The 24,894-nt window shown below is 45.9% G+C and overlaps 1 protein-coding gene across 2 annotated transcripts in view; it reads left to right on the top strand.

Moving 5' to 3' along the window:
- Positions 1–24,894, top strand: part of TMA16 (translation machinery associated 16 homolog) — an 88,236-nt gene that overhangs the window by 38,008 nt on the left and 25,334 nt on the right. The window contains exons 1-5 of one of the 2 annotated variants that reach the window (XM_073576906.1): positions 6,282–6,332; positions 18,011–18,120; positions 18,437–18,474; positions 21,351–21,435; positions 23,052–23,200. In XM_073576906.1, coding sequence (XP_073433007.1) covers positions 6,297–6,332; positions 18,011–18,120; positions 18,437–18,474; positions 21,351–21,435; positions 23,052–23,200 — 418 coding nt within the window. In that variant the 5' untranslated portion in view covers positions 6,282–6,296. Of the gene's footprint in view, positions 1–6,281; positions 6,333–18,010; positions 18,121–18,436; positions 18,475–21,350; positions 21,436–23,051; positions 23,201–24,894 lie in introns of those variants that run through there. The other variant, XM_073576916.1, reaches the window with a different exon arrangement.

Raw genomic sequence — 24,894 nt, 5'->3', positions numbered from 1 at the left:
AAGCAATGACTAGCCAGATCTTTCCCCGGGAGGGAACAACTACGGGAAGGGCAGTCTCCAATGAAGGAAACCACCTATGCCAAAACATGGTATCCATCCACAGACAGCTGTTTCCGGGTATTGCCCCTTATCAGTGTGGAGTAGGAAACTGGCCAGTCATTGCTTGCGTTGAGAAACATGTGATGGTGTCTCCGCGGCTTGTGTTTTGCATATATTTAGATATTTCCCATAAGGGTGGGGGCATTGCCCTAGAATCACTGCGTTGAGAAACATGTGATGGTGTCTCCGCAGTGTTGGATGTTGATCTCCATGAGTTCATTCATCCTCATTTTTCACACTCATAAGACCTGGGCTGGAGGAAACGGACCGGACCCCACTACCTTCCTGCAGTCCGTTTCAAAAATAAAAGCCCATACCGGGTTTTCCTAAATAAACTCCTTGGTCCAAGTAGCTTGACCAGGTTTGAACTTTTATTCTGCCCTGCGAGTCACAGGCATATTGCTGTGATCACAAGGCACTCCAGCGGATCTAATACATTTCAGAGCACATCCTGGGGGACACATAGCGACCCTCACATATGACAGCGGTCACTGCCTCACATACCCCCCCGTTCAAACTTGTGAGGTTGAACATCCGTCATCATACAGTTGGCCTGTGACTTCCCCGCCCGATATTCCACTGAGAAGCTGAAGTTTTGTAGGGACAGGAACCATCTGGTGACTCGGGCATTTCTCTCTTTTGCATTTCTCATCCATGAATGGTCCATTACAAACCGAAACTAACGCCCGAGCAAATAGTAGCACAGGGACTCCAAGGCCCATTTAATCATCAAGCACTCCTCCACTACGCTATAATTTTTCTCTGCCGGGGTCAGCTTCCGGCTCAAATAAGTGACTGGATCCTCATCCCTGTTCACCTCTTGTGACAGCACCGCTCCTAAGCCTACCTCTGACAAGTTTGGACAATAAAGGATTTCTTGAAGTCGGGGCTGATGAGGACTGGCAGTCCACACAACGCCGGCTTCAGAGAGTCGAACGCTTCCTCCGCTTGAGGATTCCACCGGACCATCACCGTCTTCTTCCCCTTTAGCAGATCTGTTAGGGGTGCTGATTTCCCAGCAAAACTGGGTATAAACCGGCGGTAGTACCCAATGATGCCAAGGAATGCCCTCACTTGTTTGGTACTTAAGGGCTTGGGCCAGTTTTGAATGGCCTCAATTTTGTTAACTTGGAGTTTGATAACCCCTCGGCCAATCACGTATTCTAAGTACCGGGCCTCGGTGAGACCTATTGCGCACTTTTTTGGTTGGCTGTTAACCCCGCGATTCTAAGAGACTCCAGCACTGCTTGTACCTGGGACAGATGAGTATCCCAGTTGGTACTAAAAATGACTATGTCATCCAAATAGGCCAACGCATAACCCCGGTGAGGCGCCAACACAATGTCCATCAGCCTCTGGAACGTGGCCAGAGCCCCATGTAATCCAAAAGGCAAGATGACTTATTGATAGAGGCCCTCTGGTGTTATAAAAGCGGTCTTTTCTTTCGCAGACTCAGTTAAGGGGACCTGCCAGTAGCCTTTTGTGAGGTCCAGCGTGGTGAAGTACTGGGCCTTCCCTAATCTTTCAATTAGCTCGTCCACCCATGGCATGGGATAGAGGTCAAATTTTGACACTTCATTTAACCTCCTGAAGTCATTACAGAAGCGTAAAGACCCATCGGGTTTCGGTATCAGGACAATGGGGCTGGCCCACTCACTTCGGGACTCAATGACTCCCAACTGGAGCATTTGCTTCACCTCGACTGCAATGGCTTGCCTTCGGGCTTCTGGTCCTCGGTACGGTTTCATCCGCAGCCTTACCTGGGGCTCAGTGTTAATGTCATGTTGTATCACAGAGGTCTGGCCTGGCCTGGCAGCTCTGAGAATACGTCCGTATTCCTCTGCACGAGGGCCCGAGCCTCCCGCCGCTGCTGTTTGTTGAGAGAGTCATTTATTTTAACCTGTCCCCCTCCGTGACGAAACATTCCCGGTCCTTCCAGGCATTTAGCAGGTTTACATGGTACAGCTGCTCGGGTTTTCTTTTTCTGGGTTGGTAAACTTTTTATAGTTCACTTCCCCCCGTATCTCATAAGGCCCTTGCCACTTTGCCATGAGTTTACTCTCTTGGGTGGGTACTAGTACCAACACCCGGTCGCCTTCTTTAAAGGTCCTGACCGTGATCCTTTTATTATACGTACGGCTCTGAGTGGCCTGCGCATACAACAGATGCTCCTTTACTATGGGCCGCACGACCGCATTCCGATCCTGCATTTTTGACACATACTCGATGACACTTATTGGGAGTGGGCTCCTGTTCCCATGTCTCTATGGCTACATCCAGCAGTCCCCTTGGGTGCCTGCCATACAGTAGCTCAAATGAGGAGAACCCCATGGACGCCTGCGGTACCTCGCGGATGGCGAACATGAGATAGGGCAGTAACATGGCCCAATCCCTTCCATCCTTGGCGACCACTTTTTTTTTAGCATGGCTTTGAGGGTCTCATTAAACCTCTCCACCCACCCGTCGGGTTTGTGGATGATACACTGATGTACGTAGCTGTTTAATTTGGAGCAACTTGCACAGCTCCTTGGTAACCTTAGACATAAAAGGGGTTACCTGATCTGTCAAGATCTCCTTGGGTAGCCCAAGGCGTCAAAACATGGCAAACTGTTCCCTGGCTACTAATTTAGCCGAGGTGTGGCGGAGCGGAATCGCCTCTGGATACCGGGTAACGTAGTCTACAACTACCAATATGTGTTGGTGACCACAGGCGGATTTTACTACTGGCCCTACCAGATCCATCGCAATCCGGTCTAAAGGTACCTCTATAATGGGCAGAGGCACCAATGGGCTCCGGTAGTTCGTGGTAGGCGAGGTCAGTTAGCACTCCGGACACGTCTCACAATACCTTTTGGACCTCAGCATAGACACCTGGCCAGAAGAACCGCTGCAGTATGCGCTCCTGAGTCTTTTTGGCTCCCAAATGCCCTCCCAGCATGTGTGAGCCATGTCGAGCACCACCCGGCGGTAGGGCTGGGGCACTACCAGCTGTTCTACCACCTCACCCCTGATTTTATCCACCCTGTACAGTAGCTCCTGGTTGATTACCATCCATGGGAACTCCATCTCCGTACCCTGTTGCTGAGCCTCCCCATATACCTCAATTACTCTTTCCTGTGCCAAAGTGGGATCCTGGAGCTGAGCTGTCCCGAACTTACCAGAGAACAACTCTAGTTCAGGGATTGGTGGGGTCTCTTCGACCTCTCCTGCCAATACCTCTAAGGGAAACACCTATCAGGGTTACATCCTGTCCCTAGGTTGGCGACCCCTATGGCAGGTATCCCTGACTCAGCGTCTTCAGGTTCAGCGCACGGAATACCATTGTCCCTGAGAGGGTTAACCCTAGTCTCCCACAGGGCCCAGAACAGGGGCAAGTCTCTTCCCAATACAGTCCCATATGAAAGAGTCTTTACTACTCCCACCACATGTTTTACTTCCCCACACGGGGTGGAGAACGTGACCTCCGTGGTCGGGTACTCTCGGTGGTCCCCATGTGTGCACACCACCCCCACCTTACGCCCATCAGGACTGTCCCCAGCAACCAGGGACCCATGCACCATAGTTACCAAACTCCCCAAGTCCTAGAGAGTTTCCGTCTGGTACCCATTAACGAGTACCTGGCACAGATGACGTTCAGTACCAGCAGGGTTTGTAGAGGCAGTGCAGACTGGCTGGGCATACATAGATACCCGGCGGGTATACCAACAGTCCATGGGTTCGGTCGTTAGGGGGCAGTTAGCAACCACATGTCCAGGCTCTTGGCATCGCCAACACTTAAGAACTGGGGCACGAGGGAACCATGGGGCCACGTTAGGGGACACGGGCAGTTGACACTCCTTCCGAGATATCCCCTCAGTTCGGGCACTATCCGTATGGGCTTTGGTAGAGGGTTGTGGCTTTTTCCCAGGCTCCAGAGCTGACCGGGCCTTGTGTGATAGCAGAAGTGGGGCAGTGTCTCGTATAAAGTCTTGAGTGGCTGTATACCGCTCCACCAGTCCGACCACCTGGTCCAGAGTGCCCAGGTCCCCTTGCCCCACCCAACGCTGTATGGCAGCTGGCAGGGCCCTCACCAGTCGGTCGATCACCACCCTCTCTGCCATCTGGATCGGGGATTAAAGTCTCAGGCTGTAGCCATTTTTTACCAGTTGCAGTAAGTCATAAGCTAGAGACCGGGCTGGGAGAGTCTCAGAAAAGGACCACTGGAACACCTGTTGGGCCCGCACATATGTATTAACCCCCAGTCCAGCAAGGATCTCACCTTTCAGCTTCCCATAGTCCAGGGCATCGTCCCGACTGAGGTCCAGGTAGGCCTTTTGTGCATCTCCCATCAAGAAGTTGGAGACCACCTCAGCCCACTGAGCCACCGGCAAGTTCTCCCGCTCTGCAGTGCGTTCAAAGATGGTGAGAAAAGCCTCCATGTCGTCCCCATGTGCCATTTTTCTCAGCGCTGAACGGACCTTGTACCGGGCTTCCGATCGGTTTGTGGTGGCTAGGGATCCTGCCTCTTGCAGAGCCGCAATCTGCTGCAGAATTAAATTGTTGATTTGCTGCTGTTCCTCTTGCAGCTTCTGCTGTCGCACCTGCGAGGCGGCCAACTGTCTCAGTATTTCCTCCATCTTATCAGTCTGCTTAAGCTGCATCTTTGCAGGCCTAATATACGACATGCAGCACGCTTTGGGTATGCCTCAATTCACACTGCCTGCATTCTCCAACCAAATGTAAAGCAGCGGTGTCCATGCTGTGCAGTTATGAGGCAGTGACCCAGCAAGTTCAAAACAGAATATTGTTGCCCTGCACCAGGCTGGGAAGACTGAATCTGCAATAAACAAGCAGCTTGGTGTGATGAAATCAACTGTGGGAGCAATAATAAGAAAATGGAAGACCTACAAGACCACTGATAATATCCCTTGATCTGGGGCTCCATGCATCTGTGCTCACAGCCCAACACTGTGCGGCCCTCCTAAGAAATGCCACCCCATACCATTACTGACCCACTGCCAAACCAGTCATGCTGAAGGATGTTACAGGCAGCAGATTGCTCTCCACGGCATCTCCAGACTGTGTCACGTCTGTCACGTGCTCAGTGTGAACCTGCTTTCATCTGTGAAGAGCACAGGGCGCCAGTGGTGAATTTGCCAATCCTGGTGTTCTGTGGCAAATGCCAAGCGTCCTGTATAGTTTTGGGCTGTGAGCGCAATCCCCATCTGTGGACATCGGGCCCTCAGACCATGCTCATGGAGTTGGTTTCTAACCATATGTGCAGACACATGCACATTTGTGGCCTGCTGGAAGTAATTTTGCAGGGCTCTGGCAGTGCTCCTCCTGTTCCTCCTTGCACAAACGTGGAGGTAGCGGTCCTGCTGCTGGGTTGTTGCCCTACTACTGCCCCCTCTGTGTCTCCTGGTGTACTGGCCTGTCTCCTGGTAGCGCCTCCAGCCTCTGGACACTACGCTGACACAGCTCGCATTGATGTGCCATCCTGGATGAGCTGCACTACCTGAGCCACTTCTGTGGGTTGTAGAGTCCATCTCATGCTACCACGAGTGTGAAAGCACAACCAACATTCAAAAGTGACCAAAACATCAGCCAGAAAGCATTGGTACTGAGATGTACCGTATTTTTCGTTTTATAAGATGCACTTTTGTTTCCCCAAATTTTGGGGGAAAGTGGGGGGTGCGTCTTATAAAGCGAATCTGTGTGCTGCTGTGCTATAGAGTGGGGGGGGAGTCGGGGCTGGGGTGGGCTGGATGGGGGCTGCAGAGACAGCGGGAGGTCCTGTGCTCCCGCTCATTAGGCTCATGTAATAGTCCCTGCACCCGCTGTCCATCACCTCGGTGCTGAAGCAGCGCTGAGTTGGTAGACAGGGGAGCGGTGCATATTACATGTGCCTGCACTCACCCCCAGTCACTATAGACACCTACTGATGATCACTCCTGCTCCCAGCTCCCCCGTGGCTTTCCTGTGTCGAGTCTGCTGTCATCCTCCTCCTGCAGGGCGAGCGGCAGCAGCAGCTAATTCAGGCAGCTCATAGCTTCAGGACTTTGCATGATGTGACCAATAGGACCTGCGGTCACATGACTCCCAGTGTGCACTGCGAGTCACATGACCGCAGCTGAGCTGCTCCTATTGGTCACATCATGGAAGGTCCTGTATCTACAATGAGCTGACTGAATGAGCAGCAGCTGTGTGCGCCCTGCATGAGGAGGATGACAGCAGACTCAACACAGACACAGGTAAGCCACGGGCGAGCTGGGAGCAGGAGCGATCATCAGTAGGTGAGTTAACTGTTTATTATTTTAGCATGTGCTTGCCAGCAGGGGGGCTATGTGTGACAGCAGGGGGAAATATAGGGATGGGGGGGACAATGTGTGCCAGCAGGGGGAAATATAGGGATGGGGGGACAATGTGTGCCAGCAGGGGGGGATATATGGAGGGGGGGACAATGTGTGCCAGCAGGGGGGATATATGGAGAGGGGGACAATGTGTACCAGCAAGGGGGAATATATGGAGGGGGGGACAATGTGTGCCAGCAGGGGGGATATATGGAGAGGGGGACAATGTGTACCAGCAAGGGGGAATATATGGAGGGGGGGACAATGTGTGCCAGCAGGGGGGAATATATGGAGGGGGGACAATGTGTGCCAGCAGGGGGGAATATATGGAGGGGGGTACAATGTGTGCCAGCAGGGGGGAATATATGGAGGGGGGGACAATGTGTGCCAGCAGGGGGGAATATATGGAGGGGGGGACAATGTGTACCAGCAGGGGGGAATATATGGAGGGGGGGGACAATGTGCCAGCAGGGGGGGATATATGGAGGGGGGGACAATGTGTGCCAGCAGGGGGGATATATGGAGAGGGGGACAATGTGTGCCAGCAGGGGGGAATATATGGAGGGGGGGGACAATGTGTGCCAGCAGGGGGGAATATATGGAGGGGGGGACAATATGTGCCAGCAGGGGGGGATATATGGAGGGGGGGGACAATGTGTGCCAGCAGAGGGGGGATTATAGGACCAGGGGGACAATGTGAGGTAAATCATCCATGTGCTTGTCACTGACACTATGGTGTGATGTTGAATTTGCATAGTGCAGTCTTTATGTGACAAGTACTGCTTTTATAAGCTCTTTAAATATCAAATCACCCCCTTTTCCCCATTTAAAGTATAATAAAAATAAAATCTACAGCCCCTTCTTAGCTAAGCCATTTCTACTGCCAAAATGTTGCACCCATCCTAAATATGGCTGATTTGACACATTCCATCCATCCATACCTTCATTTAAAAAGCACAAATAGCCGGCTAGCTTCCTGCATGTCTAGTAAATTTACAAGCGATGAAAGGGTTTCACAAAGCTTCCATCAGAGCTTTTGCAGTTGCTAGATATACAGTAAGCTAGCGGGGTAACTATACATTACAAATGAAGGTACAGGTAGATGGATGGAACATGTCAAATTAGGGGCTATATGTAAGAATGGAGCATCAAATATTTAGCTATGGTCAGACTACTAGCGTATGACGTGTGATGCGAGAGCATCGGATGTGAAACTATTAAGTTGGACACTTTCAAGTTTCATTGCACTGTTGAAGTTCTACTACATGTTAGTTTCCAGTTGTTTCTTGTTTTCTACTTGTAAATTGGCTTTGACTATGTCTTTATCTGCAATGTGGCTTTCGACCAACTTTCATAGCGGAATGTGGCTCTCAAGGTAAGAAAAGTTGGGGACCCCTCATCTAAGGTAAGCAGACTGCTGTGGCCTGGCATTATCAGGCTGGTAAGGTTCATGGATATTGGATCCTCACCAGCCTGAAATACCAGTCCCAGTAGTCTGCTTTACTCTGGCTGGTTATCAAATATAGTGGGCCCCACACCATTTTTTTAAAATATTTATTTATTAAAAAGGAGGGGACCTCTCTGTGTGCTTTCCTTCACTTTCTGTGTCGTGTACTTTTGGCTGTGTCACAAGATTCACCATTATTTAAATTAGTACACCTGCATAGTAAGCTGCATTCCTGCACTTAATATGCATGTGACTAGGAAGACAATGCGGTTTTGCCGCACCTAATGAAAGTGAATGGGTAATTAACGCAGCAGAGACTGAGCATCACTACTACATAAATGAACATGCTGCGGTCTGGAAAGATGTGCTGCATGTCTGTCTCTGCGCTTGAGCCGCGGGCATTGGTGCACACATAGTGGGCATGGGATTTCTGGAAATCCCATCCACTATGCTGTAACAGCTGGATGCTGCAGGTTGGACATTGCCAATGTACGCAGCATTCAACTCGCAGCGTTTACTGACCCAATATATCTGCAGGAGATCACTTTTTTTTTTCCTTCCCAGAAGCCAACTTTCAATTAGCTTTATTTCAAGTGCCATAAAAAGGCATGCAATGAAAAAACGCATGTAAAAACGCAGGTGACCTGCCAGTGACCTCAGATGCAGATTTCACCTGCGTCAAATACTGAGCCATTCCTGACCGTGGGAACATACACTAAGAGCTGGTCCACTACATTGTTTAATGCCTCCATTCATTTACAATTTTTAACTAAATATTTCTGTAAATGCCTTCTACTGCCATATGTGCCTGTGAGCGGCACTATCGTTGCTTGCTCAGTCCGCATCACTTGACCCCCTGCTGGAGCCGCCTCTGACGTGCTGATGTCACGTCAACTTCTGGATTTCCTAGATTCGCCCAGGCCTGATCCAGTGGCACAAACTTCCCACTGATTGACTGGGCAGTGGGCAGCGTTTCACCACACGTCACAGCCCAGTATCCAGCATGTGCTTGCGGCCTATGGAAGCAGAGAGGGAAAGGGCGCACTGGATACTGGGTCTGGATGTGTCTGGGTCACGCCTGGGTGAATCCAGGAAATCCAGAAGTAGACATGACCTTAGCAAATGTCAGCAGCAGCTGCCACCGGGGTCACATGATGCGGACTGAGCGAGCAGCAATAGCGCCACTCACAGGCACTTTTAGCAGCAGAAGGTATTTACAAAAATACTTAAAAGGTGTAAATCGTTGGGGGCATTATACAATGTAGTGGACTACCTCTTTAAATAAACAGTAACAGTACATGTTCAGAACATAGGGTACTTAGTTGGCACTATTTTGATCAAAACAGCATTAAAGGCATTCCACCATGACAAGGTGTACCCAATCAGGATGGACCCTAACTTTAATATCTTATGTATGTGCCAGCAGGCCTCAAAGTAGATGGGGCAGAGAAGGACCCAGACCTGACTGTTTCACACTTGCCTATTGAAAGCCAAATAGACAAGATGCACAGCCCTAAATGGGAGGGCCACACCCCATACATATCACTAGTGCACTGACGCAGCAGTTATCATAGAGTCAAGTTTTCTCTGCTGCAGATCTAGAAGAGCGCAGATGATCTGTGTGTAACGAGACCCGCACCACAGCTTTCTGTGTACATTGTATAGTGACAGAGTTGCTAATCAGTGCTAATGGCAGGGTTGAACTAGGATGCAGGAAGCCAGTTGTCCTCTAGTGATAATCTCCTGCCGGTAATACACTTATTTTATTGAAGCAGCAAAGCACAGCCCAGTAAGTGACACATCACTGTAATCAGCATCTCTCCTCCTACATTATGGTGCTCTCGGATTACATAGCAGAATCCTGGTGGCAGAGTCCCTTTAACCCCTTTGCAACAACAGGCTTAGTAGTATGCCGATGTCGCGTGGGCTCCAGCGCTGAGCCCGTACCTTTCCGGGCACATGAGAGCTGATCTGTACAGCTGACATGTGCCCTCAACAGCCGCAGGTGGAATCGCGATCCACCTGCAGCTGTTAACTAGATAAATGCCACTGTCAATCTCTGACAGCCGCATTTAACTTGCGCTTACCGGAAAAACATCCAAAATCCCATCAATCGGTGATCCCATCACATGATCGCAGGTCACGGATGGCTCGGCATGACAACCAGAGGTCCACTATGGTTGTCATTGCCAGATTGCTATGAGCGCCACCCTGTGGACGGCGCTCATAGCAAGTGAGCATTTTTGCTACATACAGGTGATCTGTTCATAGCTTGTGTGTAGCAGAGCAGATCAAAGTACTGCAGCTTCTAGTCTCCCATGGAGACTATTGAAGCATGCAAAAAGTAAGGAAAAAAAAAGTTTTTGAAAATATAAACGTTGAAATCATCCCCCTTTCGCCCCATTCAAAATAAAACAATAAAAAAATCAAATATACATATATTTGGTATCGTCGCGTTCAGAATCGCCTGATCTATCAATATAAAAAAAGCTAACTTGATCGCTAAACGGCGTAATGAGAAAAAGTCAAAATTCCAGAATTAAATTTTTTATGTCGCCGCAACATTGCATTAAAATGCAATAACAGGCGATCAAAAGATCATATCTACACCAAAATGATATCAATAAAGATGTCAGCTCGGCGTGCAAAGAAAAGCCCTCACACAGCCCAAGATTGCAAAAAATGGAGACTCTACAGGTCTTGGAAAACGACGGTTTTTATTTATTTTTTTATTTTTACCAAATTTTGGATTTTTTTCACCCCTTAGATAAAAAAAGAACCTAGACATGTTTGGTGTCTATGAACTCGTAATGTCCTGGAAAATCATAATGGCAGGTCAGTTTTAGCATTTAGTGAACATGGTAAAAAAACAAAAAACAACTGTGGAATTGCAAATGGAAATACCTCTGGTCGTGAAGGGGTTAAAAAAGTTACAAAGTACTGGACATGTGCACAGCAAGTCATTTTGACCTTGCTGTACAGTGTGTTTAATTCTTGTAGCGTTTTTTAACTCTTTCTCTTTTTCATGGGGGAACAAGACGGGGTCCAAACTGAAAAAGACTTTGTGTGCACAACCCCTACGGCTGCTTTTACACACTTGCCGTGTTTTTGCGGGCCGTTTTTACGGCCCCAATAGATTTCTATGGGGCCGCAAAAACGGCCCGCAAAAATACATTGGTGTGCCGTATGGCCGTAAGGGCCGTATATATGGCCATGAAAAATTATCAAGCTTGCTCCGTATTTTTCACGGCTCATGGACACGGCCTCCATTTAAAACAATGGTACCGCAAAAACAATGGTAGCTTGTTTTTGTGGTACACCATATTTACGTATCGCCGATTTTTCCCTGCAATTTGTTACAACAGGGAGAAACGGTGCTCCAAGAAGGTAAAAACGGGCCGCAAAAAACACGGCAAGTGTAAAAGCAGCCTAAGAAAGTGTTTAAGGTTGTATATTTGTCACTGTTAGGCTGTGTTTCCATGTAAGCGTTTTTTTTGCGTTTTTTAAGCGTTTTTACCTGCAAAAACGCTTCAAAATCGCTTAAAAGAAGCATCCCATTCAATTTAATGCATTCTGCACTTTTTGTGCATATTGATGCGTTTTTTTCCGCGAAAAAAACGCATCGCGGTAAAAAACGCAGCATGCTCATTAATTTTGTGGAAAAGTCTGCGCTTTTAGCTATTTTCTATGAGACTGGGTACGCGCAAAAAAAAAAGCATAAAAAACGTGCGTTTTTTCTGCAAAAAAAGCGCGTTTTTTTGGGAAGGAGTCCGGTTTTCATGCAGAAATTTTCTGCATACGTGGGCACATAGCCTTAATCACTTACAGTGTCCGGATCCCATACTCATACTGTTTTCAGTTCCACCAGTCCCCTGCACAATCCTAGGGTGTTACAGCCTGGGACCTGCTGAAGGACTCTGTTGCTGTATTTTAGTACTCTTGTGAAGGACAGCAAGAGGCTGGGCTTCATAGGAGACTCACATTATACTGTAGAATTGCAGTATTTCTAAAAAAAAATCAATAAAAATTTTAAACACACCCCTTTTCCCCCACTTAAATAAATAAAAGAAATATTTAGAATAGCTAAGACTGCAAAAGTAGGATTTATCAAAATATTTAATTTTTTAATCTATACAGTTCGCGTTCTAAAAAACCCTCCCAATTATATAAGAATCTGGAAAGATAAAGACCGCAATAGGGCCTTATCTGGGTTTAAAAGAAGATCAAAGATAGAGGAAATGCTCGCCTGGCGGAGTTGTGAAAGTACCAACCCCTGGGTTAGGTGACATCAACTCCACAAATATGAACACCACTTGCCACCGCTATAGGGCAAGTGTGAAGAGCTGGGCAAAGAATTGGCGCATCTAATAGATGTGCCATTTCTGGGCGGCTGCTATTTTTAGGCTGGTGGGGGCCAATATCATTGGCCCCTTACCAGTCTGAGATTACCAGACTCCAGCAGTGTGCTTTATTAGCAAGGCTGGTTGTCAAAAATGGGGGGGACCCCTCGCCTTTTTTTAAGATAATTTGAAAAAACTCTGGGGACCACTGTATTCTTCATAACCAACCTTGCTGACAGCAGAGGGTTGCAGCCGCAGCTGTCAGTTCTGCCAGGCTGGCTATCAAAAATACAGGGGAAGCCATGCCGTTTTTGTTTTATTTATTATTTAATTATTTAGAGTTCAGGCGCCGGCTGATGAATACTCCTATCAGCCGCCGCCGCCCCTGCTGTTAATAGCGGCAGCAGGCTTAAGCTGATGGGAGAAGTAGTCTCATCAGCCTACCCCAGAGATGGGAGGTAAACTTTATACCTCTGATCAAAGCTGAGGGCTCACGCTTTCATTTGACAGAGTGGGAACCACGGCTCTTTGACCAACGGTAATGATTTTGCTGCGCTGTCATGCACATGATAGCGCAACAAACACCCGGTGTTCTGGGTGCTGAACCTGAACAGTAACACGGAGTTCCTGGTGAAGTCCGTGTTTGGTGTCCATGTCCGAACAGTAGGTGTTCGGTACAGACGCCGAACTTTACTGTTCGTGTTTGCCCATCTCTGCTCAGGACAAACCACAGAAATTTGCCTCCACTTTTTCTCCAGCTTCTACATAAAAAATTAAAACGCAGGAATTGTTTTTTGATCGTCACTCTTCCCACAAAAAATGCATTTAAAGCTATAACAAAATCATATGTGCCCAAAATGGTAACACTAAAAGCTTCAGTTCGCAACACAAAACATGCACTCACGCAGCTCCATCGATGGGAGTATAACCTTAGAACCCATCTCTTCAGAAAACCCACTAACCTTCAATAACCCCGCTGCCACCTCAGCCGGAATGGTTCCAATCCCCTGACTCACTGTTTCCTCCAATACCCTGCAGATTTCAAGCCTGTGTTTCTGTAACTGTTCGAGTGGTCCTTTGCAGGTGTTTTTGGCAGGAGACTGGAGTCAGCGTGAACATATTAGTCTGCAGGAAGATGAGATGCTCTTTGCTTTGACACTTCCATACTTTCTTCACTGGTTTGTGTTGCAGTAGCTCTTCTGGTGCATCGTTGCAAATTTACTACTCATTGCTCCCTACATGCATTATGGAGCCTTGTGCACCCAGTCACCTGTTATTTCTTGGAACACTTTTGATACAGTGCATATAAGAAGTCTTCACATCTCTGTAAAGGCCCTGTCTCACATAGCGAGATCGCTAGCGAGATCACTTGAAGCGTCACCGATTTTGTGACGCAACAGCGATCTCACTACATGTGACACATAGCGGCGACGGCCCCCCGGCTGGAAATCGCTGATCGTGCTTGAATGTCCTGGGCCATTTTTTTTCATCGTTGGCGTCCCGCTGGCCAGCATGCATTGCTGTGTTTGACCCCGACGAGCGACCTTGTTGGCGACGCAGAACTCAGGGACACAGGAGTGAGTCGTCCGAAAAGCTGCTGTGTGACAAGATACCAATGACTGCCGAGGTCGTTATACGGATTGTCGTATCGTTGATGCGTCGTTGAAGAGATCTGCCTGTTTGGCAGCTTACTAGCGACCATGTAGCGACGCACCAGCGATCCCTACCAGGTCGTATCAGTGTCGGGATTGCTGGTGCGTCGCTATGTGAAACAGGACCCTTAAGATACCAGGTTTTTGTCAAGTAAATAATCATTTCAAGACTGTTTCCACCTTTAATCAATTAAAAACATTTTAACAGACCAACTTACATGTTAACATGATTTCTTGCTATCGCCTTCACAATTCTTTCATCCATTGAACTTGTGAATTGTTGGGTAGTTTTTGCTTGAATTTCTTTGCCGGTGTGAGACTAGCCTCCCAGAGCTGCTGTTTTGATGTGAACGTCCTCCGACCCACAGGGTATGTCCCCACGGTCAGTAAACGCTGCTGGTTGGACGCCGTGTACATCCTCAGCGTCCAACCTGCAGCGTCCAGATGTTACAGCATAATGGATGGGATTTCATGAAATCCCTTGCCCCCTATGCATGCTCCGACACCTGCGGCTTCCCTATGGAGACAGATATGTGGTGCATCGTTCCAGACATCAACATGTCTATTTATCTTTCAAAGACGCGAGTCTCCGCAAGATAAATATCACCAGTGCAATGTATAGGGCGCGGTGATTCCACACTGTTCAGTAAACACATGTCGAATCACTTGTGCCCAAAAGCTGTCAATGCTTTGGATGTAGCAGACATGTGCTGTGTCCAAACGCTGCCTAATACCAAACATCTGCACATACCCAAATAGTTCTTTTGCTTGAGGATACTCCAAAAGTTCTCAATAGGGTTGAGGTCACAAAAATGTTCATCATCCGATCAGCTCCTTCTCCTCTATGACTTCCCCCTTGCAGATAAGATGACATTTTCAACATGACTTTTAATAATGTGCGTTATTTTGTCTCACTTTTATTTAATTTTAACTTTTTTCTGTTTTCTTTAACTATGTTGTTTCATGCTGTACAAACCATGTTTTTGTGGGCATGTACACCTGGATGTCCTCCGACAGCTGGCCTGAACTTTTTGTGCCATAGATAAAGGCTAGCCATTAGAATCTATCAGAATGTGTTTCCATGGAAATCTAAGTTCTAAATTTAGCAGCTAACAAGTACAATAAATCAAAGAAGCGCGCGTTTTCTCATATACGTTGCACACATAAGCTAGCTTGCTGCCTGAGGGGCTCACTTCCAATTTAGAGGCAGAGGATTGTAGGACCTTTCCTGCAGGTCAAAAGAATTGAAATAATAGACTGCATTGCCGATAAGCAATCTGGTTACTTAGAGAACTTTGAGATTTTCAGCTCCATCCTCCTCCCGTAAGAAAGAGATCCTGCTCGCAGTCATTCCGTTAGCTCAGTCTCTGAATGTTTGGGGCAAGAGAAGCAAATTGGCTAATTATTTTACATAAGCATCAGAATATATCAATTAGCAGACACTTGAAAAATGTACAGCCGCCCACAGAATTTAGATAATTCCTTTTCTGTGTCTATTTAAACTTTTTTAAAATATGTATTAGGTGAGGCGATGGTAAAAAGGGTGATATGCCCTCTATGCACCCTCACATTAGAGAAAAGGCGGTCAAACCCACCAATTTGGCCTGGACCAAAGTGTATAGGGGGCCTCCCAACTGATGATGGAAGGGCAAAGGATCAGACATGTTAAATTTTCACACTCTGTCCTTTAGGCCTGGTTCACACTTCAGTTTTTTGACGTCAGTCAAAATCCGTCGTTTTGCAACAAAAACGGATCCGCCATTTTATTTGGCGGATCAGTTTTTTTTCCCATTGACTTGCATTGCGGCGGATTTTGACGGATGGCTATCCGTTGCATCTGTTTTTTGACGGATCCGTCAAAATTTTGGCGTCTGCTGTCTTGAGTGGACGGACAATGAAACGTTTTTTTGTGTGCGTCAAAAAAGCGGATAGCAACGGATCCGTCGCTGTCCGCCATGCGTTATAATGGACGCCTATGGGCGGCGCATCTGTTGGCAACCGTTAATTGACGGAATCCGCCAACGGATCTGCCTTTTATACTGAGCATTCCCAAAACAATTTCCTTTCATGAATTTTAACCCCAAATTCCGTTCTGGCAGCAAAAAAAGCTCTCTCTCTCTCTCTCTCTCTCTCTCTCCATGTCACTTTAAATTTCATGAAAAATCAGCTAAAAACGGATCCTGTGTCATCCGTTTGTGGCAAAACTGAAACGGATCCGTTTTTTCACATTCTGGCGGATTTTGACTGACGTCAAAAAACTGAAATGTGAAACAGGCCTTAGAGGAAGAAGGAAGGATTTACTCTGGCACTGCCATCCTGATCAAATGGTACCATTTATTAATTCAAATAGAAAAACATAAAAGAAACCTTTTTTTTTTAATGTTTTTTAATTTGAATTAATAAACGTTGCCATTTTATTATGATGGGAGTGCCAGAGTAAATCCTTCCTTGTTCCTCATTGTGGCTGCCTTCACCAGCTGGATCGGGACCCTCCGATGATCATCAAACCACACCGCACAATTCCAAGCTACGTTTGCAGCTCCCGGGACCTCCTTTTACGCTATCCTTTAGTTCATCTAGGAGATATGGTGCCACTAAACATATCTTGTAGGGTCTTCTTCTCCACTCTCCATTGGAAGCTTGCACATTCAACCAATCTGTGTGTTTATACTTAACAGACAGTCGACCCCGGCATGTGTTGCATTTGTCTAAGGGCCCCGTACACGTATCAATGTCCCAGCGATCCCACCAACGATCCGACGTGGATGGGATCGCTGGGACATAGTTAGCTGATCGCTGGTGAGCTGTCACATAGACAGACCCACCAGCGATCAGGACCAGCGAGCAAGCTGGTTTCCAATGTCAACAGCGGGTATCTAAGAGCCGCGCTCCCAGGGTCGCTGACCGTTCGTCTCTCGCTGCCACACGCAGCGATGCGTTCTGGCCAGCGGGAGACCAGCGATCAAAAAACGGCCCAGGACGTTCAAGCGCGATCAGCGATACCCGGCGGGGGGGCCGGTCCCTGATACATGTCACACACAGCGATGTCGCTGGCGAGATCGCTGTGGTGTCGCAAAATCAGAGCTCTCGCTGGCAATCTCGCTGTGTGTGACGGGGCCTTAAGCCTATGTTCACAGGTTGTGTTTTCTTCATGCAAATTTTCAGCTGCATTTTACAGTGCCAGCAAAGTCTTAGCTTTCAGAAGTCACATGCACACAGCTTGGTTTTTTTTTCGTCTTTAGTATTTTGTGCAATACCTTGGTTTTTGCAAAATGTAGCATGTCACTTCTTTTAGTGTTTTTTCAGCATTTTCACCCAATGGGTGCTGCAAAAACCACTGACAAAACGCAGGTATCAGTTTTTGCTGATTTTTTTTTTTTTCGTGCCAAAACCTGATGAATAAGGCTATGTGCCCATGTAGAGTTTTTCATGCAGAATATTCCTGAGCGGAAACGCACACCCTCTTCCCGGGAAAACGCATGCGTTTTATGACGCACTTTTGTAAGCGTTTTTGACACTTTTGTTAAGCGTTTTCGCATGCGTTCTCCTATGTGTTTTTGCAATACAATTGAAAATATGCGGAAACGCGTGCGTTTCCACAAAATTAATGAACATGCTGCGTTTTTTTCCACTTAGCGTTTCCGCAGCGGAAAAAAACGCACCATTAACACAACATTTGCGGATTCCATTATGATTACATTGGATGCTTTTCTTAAGCGTTTCCGCAGCAGAAACGCTTGTCTAAAAGAGCTGCGGAAACGCTTAAAAAACGCAACGCGGGCACACAGCCTCAGAATCAGATTTTTTTCTTTATGCACTAAACGTTATCATCATGCAAAAGAGACAAATGTACCCTGACAAAAATGCAGGGAAAAACACAACAAAGACTAAGCAAAACCTGCTTTTTTGAAGCAAGTTTCTTACTGCCAAGAGAGCAGGTTTTGCATGCGGAAGAAAAATACGCATCAGAAACGCAATGTGTGAACATAGCCTTACAGCTGCGAGACACGCAGCCGAGGGGACTCGAATATATTTTTCAAGCACACCGAAGACACTGTTATCACACAATCATGCTCGTATAACACCTTATTTTTAGTACATTGTAAATCATTATTCTAATGTGATGACTGTATGTTGCAGCCGAAAGCAGCACAAAATAAAGGTAAAGCGGAAAAGAAAGTCATCCATCCGTACAGTAGAAAAGCTGCTCAGTTAACGCGAGAAGGCCACAAGCAGGACAGGAAGGAGAAGTAAGTAGCCGTACTATATTCTCTAATCGTTTAGTGCCCAGTCTCCCACCCTCAGGCCGTGTCTGTAATCCAGACATGGGTGTAAAGTCGTGGGAATACAAAAGCTTGTCTGGTTCATCATGAAACCTGTGCAAGAAAACTAAGTAATGTAGATTTATGATTTCTGCTCCAATTTTTGTAAAACCATGGCAAAAAAATGAGATTACGCAGCACTTTGTCCACAAGCCAATAAATGTTATTATTCTTACCTCTTACCCCATGTGAGATTTACCAAACAGTAAGAATATTTATTGACTACATTTTTCTCTTCTTTAAGGTTGAAGAGTGAGAAAGCCTTAAAGTTAAGCATTCTGCGTAAGTAAAATATACTTTGTGTTATTAGCGACTATGTAAATGCAGGCTCCCCTTTGACCACAGTGTAAAGGTGTCCATACACCCCTTATTTATGTTACTTATGTAGCCCCATTGATTCCACAGCACTTTACAGACATCATCACTCACTATCCCCATTGGGACTCTCAATCTAAGTTCCCAATCGGTGTGTGTTTTGGAGCGTGGGAAGAAACCATAGGACACGGAGGAACCCCACACAAACATGAGGAGAACATACAAATGCTGTTCTGGTATGGGCACCCAGGACCCCAGCTGAAAGGGTACAGTGCTGACCACCGAGCCACAATCCTGGCTAACTGTTAGCTGACTATATAGTGCGTAGCTTGAAAAAAAGACACCGCCATTAAACTCAGCCGAGGTATGGCAAAGGATAAACTGGTTTTGCCGTTAGTAAGAAAAGACTTCCCAACAGAATAGCACAATGTGCCACAAGGGACGATAATGTAGTCACAGGAGAGTGGCCTTACGCCTAGTCCTAATCTCTCTCAGCCCCTTGGCTCACCTGAAAGGGAACATGCGACACTCCAGGACTCCGAACATAGGAGTCGCAGACTCTCCCAAGTTACTTTCCTAAGCTGTTATCTGGATGAGGGGGATCCGATGGCTTCACAGAACCAAAAAGTGAGTGTGTTCAATAGCTGAAGCCTCCTGTAGACATGGATTGGTACTTGGGATCATCTACCCTTCAGAGGTGAATTAAAAGGCATGACAAGTACCTGAATGTCTTCCAACACGCCATCGGAAAAAATGTCACTCTAGGCTGTAATCCCTTCATGACTAAGGCCTGTTTCACACTTCCGTTTTTGACTATCAGTCAAAATCCACCGTTTTTAAAGAAAAAAAAAAAGGATCCGCCATTTTTTTGGGCGGATCCATTTTTTCCCTCATTGAGATGCATTACTAGCGGATCTTGACGGATGGCCATCCGTTGGATCCGTTTTTTTGCGGATCCGCCAAATTTTTTGCGTCCACCGACATGCCCGGACGGACCATGCAACTTTTTTTTTGCTGCAGGATCCGCATTTTAGAGTGCGCATGCCCGGAAGAAGGAAGTCAGCCGGAAATTTAACCCTGAAATCATTTCTGGCGGACGGAAAAAATTCTCTCTCTCTCTCTCTTCAAAAAAAACGGTCCGGTGGCATCCGTTCACATCAGTTTAGCAACGGATCCGCTTTCCGCCATTTTGGCGGATTTTGACTGACACAAAAAACTGAAGTGTGAAACAGGCCATAGTCTTTTGTTTTTGGCCTTTTGTCCCCCCTTCTTCTAGCTCCTCTGCGGGAGTTTGATTTTTGCTCAACAGAAAGTCAATACATTGATAGCATTAAGAGCACACAAAACATGTTGTCCCTTTTTAATCCATTTTTTAGAAAGTGTGACTGAAAAACAGCAATTCTGGCATGTCAGTGTTTTTTTTCTTTATATGGTTTAACGTATGGGGTAATTTTTTATTCTCTTAGATCTGACTTTTATGGATGTGAGGAAACCAGGGGGTGTGATTCAAAAGTTAGCTTAATTGTTTGTTTTTTTCTAATTCTTTATTTTTTAGTCTTCCTTGGAGCGTGAACCTGTTTAATAGCTTGTACTATTTTGCATTATATAAGAAAATTAACATGGGAGTACAAAAATGGTGGCAGCAGCATTGGCAAACCTTCAGCAAACAGCACTAACTACCAAATATTGAAATGGCACCATTAGAGATTGACCATGACAATTAAACACTGAAGTGACAACAATCGGAGCTCGCTACAGTCCTTGCTGTTATGTTCTGCTGTTCCCTACAGCGGAATCTGATGGAGGACATACTAGTACATCTATCATTGAGAAAGAGTACATAGGATCTCTACAAAAAAGGTATAATTATTGTTTAACTTGCTTTTCCTTTTTTGTAAAACCCCTGTTCTCAGGCACAGTTTTGTTTAAAAAAAAAAAAAAATGTTGCTTTACTCACCCACCTTGGGTCTAATGCTGTGTCTCCGTTACGGCCTCAGTGTCTGTTATTGTCTGCGTTGCTCACATCTTGTGACCAGTGCTGCAGCTAATCCATGCTGGCTGGTGCTGTCTGCACAGGCAGAGCTGCCAGGCTCACTGACTACAGGGCTGTTGAGGGGACATCGGCACTGCAGGCAGTCACAGATGCTGGGGCAACAACAGAGGCTCAGAGCTCAACTCAGGGAGAGTATGTAAAGCACAGTTTATCTTTAGCACAAACTGTGTCTTGGGGCCAGGATTTTCTGATAATGGAAAACCCCTTTAAGGGACAAACACTTTTACAGCCACACAAATACTTCCGTTGGTAAATTGTGCTCACAGATTCCCTTCAGATATGTCTGTACTGTCAACCACATGCAATGTGAAACCACGGCGCATGGGCGAATGGCACTGTTTCTGGAAAGCAAGTCGGCCGTTCTAATCTTTTCTGAAGTTCCGGTTGTATTGGTCTCGAAGACGTGAGCTTCCCATTCTGTCTCTGATGACACGTCAAGGCTCTCCTCTAACCGTGATTTGGTCCTGTGTTTTGCTCCCTCTGCAAGCGACAAATGAGGGAGAAGAGGGATAAAGCAAGCAGGAGCCGAGAGGAGTTACATAGGAGTACTGCACACCAGTATAAGCTCCAGACCACCGACTCTGGGCATGGGCAAGTGATACCAACTCTCAGCTGTGCTAAAAACCAATTTCCGAAATACTAATTGCCGATATTAGGGCAACAATTATAGAATGGATGGGGAGAATACTGTTAAAACGGTAGGAAACGTCACTCACGTTCGGGACGTTGCCACAGATAAATGAATGTGTGTTCAGTTACTTAATGAACATGGTTGTCTTATTTCACGTAGGTGAAAAACTGGAATGGTTTCAAAGTCATCTTGATCCTAACCAGACTGAGTACAGTAAAAAGGAAGCATGCGAGCTGATCGAGAGGTAGGAAATCCGGCGGTACATCCAGTCCATCTGATTGACAACTGGTTTGTTATTAAGGGCTCCAGTACATGTCTTCATGTGTATCACAAAGTGTCAGCATGTATAGTATTAGTATTTCACTAGTGAGTGACTACAAAATGAATGAAGGGACTTTTATCGCAAGCGAGAACTCGATGTAAGCAGACTTCTCCTTGCAGAAATTCTCTAGGGTCCAAATACAGGTGCTGTACTTTAGGAGAAAAGTGATATTTATAGACAGTACAAAAGCGCTTGATTTTCCATCTGTATTGCCATCCACATGGCATACATTTTTATACATCAGTATGATAACATTTATGAGAACTAAAGCCATTTCCTAGGTTATTAATGCTATACAGATGATGCCTATAAGATCCGGGGTTTTTTCACGCCCCTAGCCTTCAATAGGCAAGTCTCATCCTAAATGTGGAAGAGACCAGCGCTTTCTGCAATTTTTTCACATAAACATTCAATCCCTGTGAATAATACGGTCATCTGGACAGCCCTATTGAATAACATTGTGGAAACAAGCTGCCCTCATCCACACCTTACGGCACTCGGGCTGAAAATACTGTCATGTGAACATAACCTTAGTGCAAAACTTGTTGATGCGGTCATGATACAGGGCGATGCTGTGTTGGGTTCAGTCTCCTTAGGCCCCACAACATGCATAACAAGTGTCCCTGTTTTATGCAGTTTACTCATAATTTGCAAAGAAAGTGCATAGGTGAAGCGCTGTTCACATCATGTCTTTGCTTGCCATTAGACTTGGCCATCAGCACTACAGCCACTCAGAATGGAAGGTTAGCTGGGCATGCAGGGCTGTCTCCATTCACTTCTATAGGTGTTCCTAAAACAGCTGATCCATATAAAGGGTCTACTATTAATAACTTGGTGTCTCATAACACTGTCAAAGAGCTCGTGGAATCAACCCCTTGATGGTTCACAGCTGATTTGGAGGCACAAGTGCCTTATAGAATGTTAGGCAGGTGGTTTAATGATACTGCAAGTTTATAGGGGTTGTCCAGGTTTGGCACAAAAGTTTACAGTCGCTTTATCTGACTGCAGATTTGTAAATCTACACAGCACACACTTTCAGGATTCTCTGGTGCCGTCGGCGAGACTGGGCAATCATGTGACCACAAGTATGCAATATACACACTCCCGGTCACATTCCGACTAGACTTAAGCAGCTCTGCTCAATACAAGTGATTCAGTGGAGCAACGCACATCTAGTCAGAATGTGGCTGGGAGTGTGCATATTGCATACTTGCAGTCACATGACTACCCGCACCGAAAAATCCACAAGTGTGCAGTCAAGCGATAAAGAGGTCAGGGTTCAGTTATTGTGAGTGAAAATGCTGAATGACATGAACCTGTTTTTTGCAACGTCTGTATGCATCATATCTGTATACTCATGCATTTTAAGAATAAACTTCAAATAAAAATGACGTTATTGCTGAAGTTGCACCGCTCTTCTGATCCTGCTGTGCCAATCAATAACGTGTACTAGACCAGTTTTGCTGATATCATTGTTAGTACTGTTAAAATGACTGATATTATGTTCATCATCTTGGTAATTTTCGTTGCATTTTCAGCTATTTACATCGGTTCGATACTGAGCTGGAACAAATTGAATTGCATAACAGCATCAAAGGTAGACAAGCGAGACAGCATGGCTCCCGGGAGACCGTCATTAAACAGACCATAGAGCGCGAAAGAAGACTGTACAGTGGATATGGGATGGGTAATAATTTTGCTTCTGATTCATTTTATTTTTCCTTCCTTAGTAGAGCCATTCTGTCTTACTAGTTTTATAGTGCCCATAGTTCCATTGCTTGAACAGATGCAGTCTCCAAATGTTCTCATTCTGCGAAACCATCCAGAGCTACATAAAAGTAACTTTTCTTTATTGCACATCCCAGAAGACATGAGTCAACACATTTTATGTCTTTTCCGCATGCAAAAAATGAAAGGGAATATTTTATATGGTGTGTTTGCTGCATAATGCCACCGCATACAATTTGTGGGCCGCCGTTTGTGTGTATTGCCTAGTCTAAATATAAGTTCTGCCAGAGGGTTGATGACTACTGGCTGGATCCTCGCCCTCCATAACGATGGCAGTGGTTTGGACTTGAGACAAATGAAACATTCACGTTCCCTATAGTGCGCCCGTATCATCCGGACAGCAGACACTGGAATTTGGCATCATTTTATAGGTAGTCACAATTGACTGCTGACTTACAGTTTAAATCATTGTAGCTCTGAACCCAGGTTGAAATCAAACGTTTCCTTCGTCCTGAAGTCATTCTAGATATTCAATTGCCTGTGCAAAACATCAAGATGGAAAAAAAAAATAAATGTGCTATAGGAGGGAGTATAGTGTAAAGGTGGGTGAGAGGGGGTTCACACTGGACTCAAAGTATAAGCTGACAGTTGTGTATACTGTCTGAGGGGTGAGAATGGGGAAAGAGGACACCTCTGGTCTCCTAAGCTAATCAGATTTTTATACCTCAAACTAAAGGCACGTATGTAAAGGTGCTTTCATTTCTTGTAGAAATCCATTTACGGTAGGTGTTTTTGAGAAATCCGTAGATGTATTTGTGTACTAATGAGTTGCTAGTGCAGTAGGTGGGCCCTGCACTCACAGCTCTGCTGCTTCTCCGCCTTTTCCCCACCAGATGCTTGCCTTCTGTCTCTGAGTACCAGTCACAGACAGGCAGCTGATGGGGGAAAGGCTGCCACATGAGTAACTGGTCAGTCAGAAGCAGAGGGCTGGGAAAGGACAGCGTAGCAGCAGAGCTGTGTGTGCAGGGCCCACCCACTGTACTAGCAGCTTATTAGTATACAATTTCATCAATGGATTTCTCTAAAACAGCAAAACTGATTTCTACATGGAGGTTAAAGATTTAATCAGCATTAAAGCACCTTTATATACATGCCATTAGTTTGAGAAATAACATCCAGGTTCTCTTTAATTCTCTAATCGTTGCCTCGGTTCTGCAAAATATCTACAGCACTGTTCCGAAATTTGCGAATCTGATTATTGCTTACTTTTAGAAACAGTTTGCAGCATTTGGCCAGGCACTTTCATATGCTCTAAAAAGCTAGCACTTTAGATAACAAAATGTAATTTGCTGTTATATCTTATCTCCACAAAATGTAAATAGATAAGAGAAATACTAGAAGATAAGATAAAATTACAATTACATCCTATGAGTGTAAAACAACAAAATGACATCCAGAGAAAGGAAAACAAGAAGCCTGATAGATAAATGTCAATTTTACCTCGTGTAAAGGGAAAAATCCTTTTGGACTGCAAATGTAACAGAGAACTATTGATCCTATATTTATCAGAAAGACAGCCAGAATCGTTCATTTTACAAGATTAATGGTAATCTGTCAGTCCAAACTTCCAGTATAAGCTAGGCATGCAGCCTT

The sequence above is a fragment of the Dendrobates tinctorius genome, unplaced genomic scaffold (assembly GCF_039654945.1).
Source record: "Dendrobates tinctorius isolate UK_male_01 unplaced genomic scaffold, ASM3965494v1 ptg000008l, whole genome shotgun sequence".
Classification (NCBI taxonomy): domain Eukaryota; kingdom Metazoa; phylum Chordata; class Amphibia; order Anura; family Dendrobatidae; genus Dendrobates; species Dendrobates tinctorius.
The sequence above is the reverse complement of the archived record's forward strand: the minus strand, read 5'-3'. Positions and strand labels throughout refer to the sequence as shown.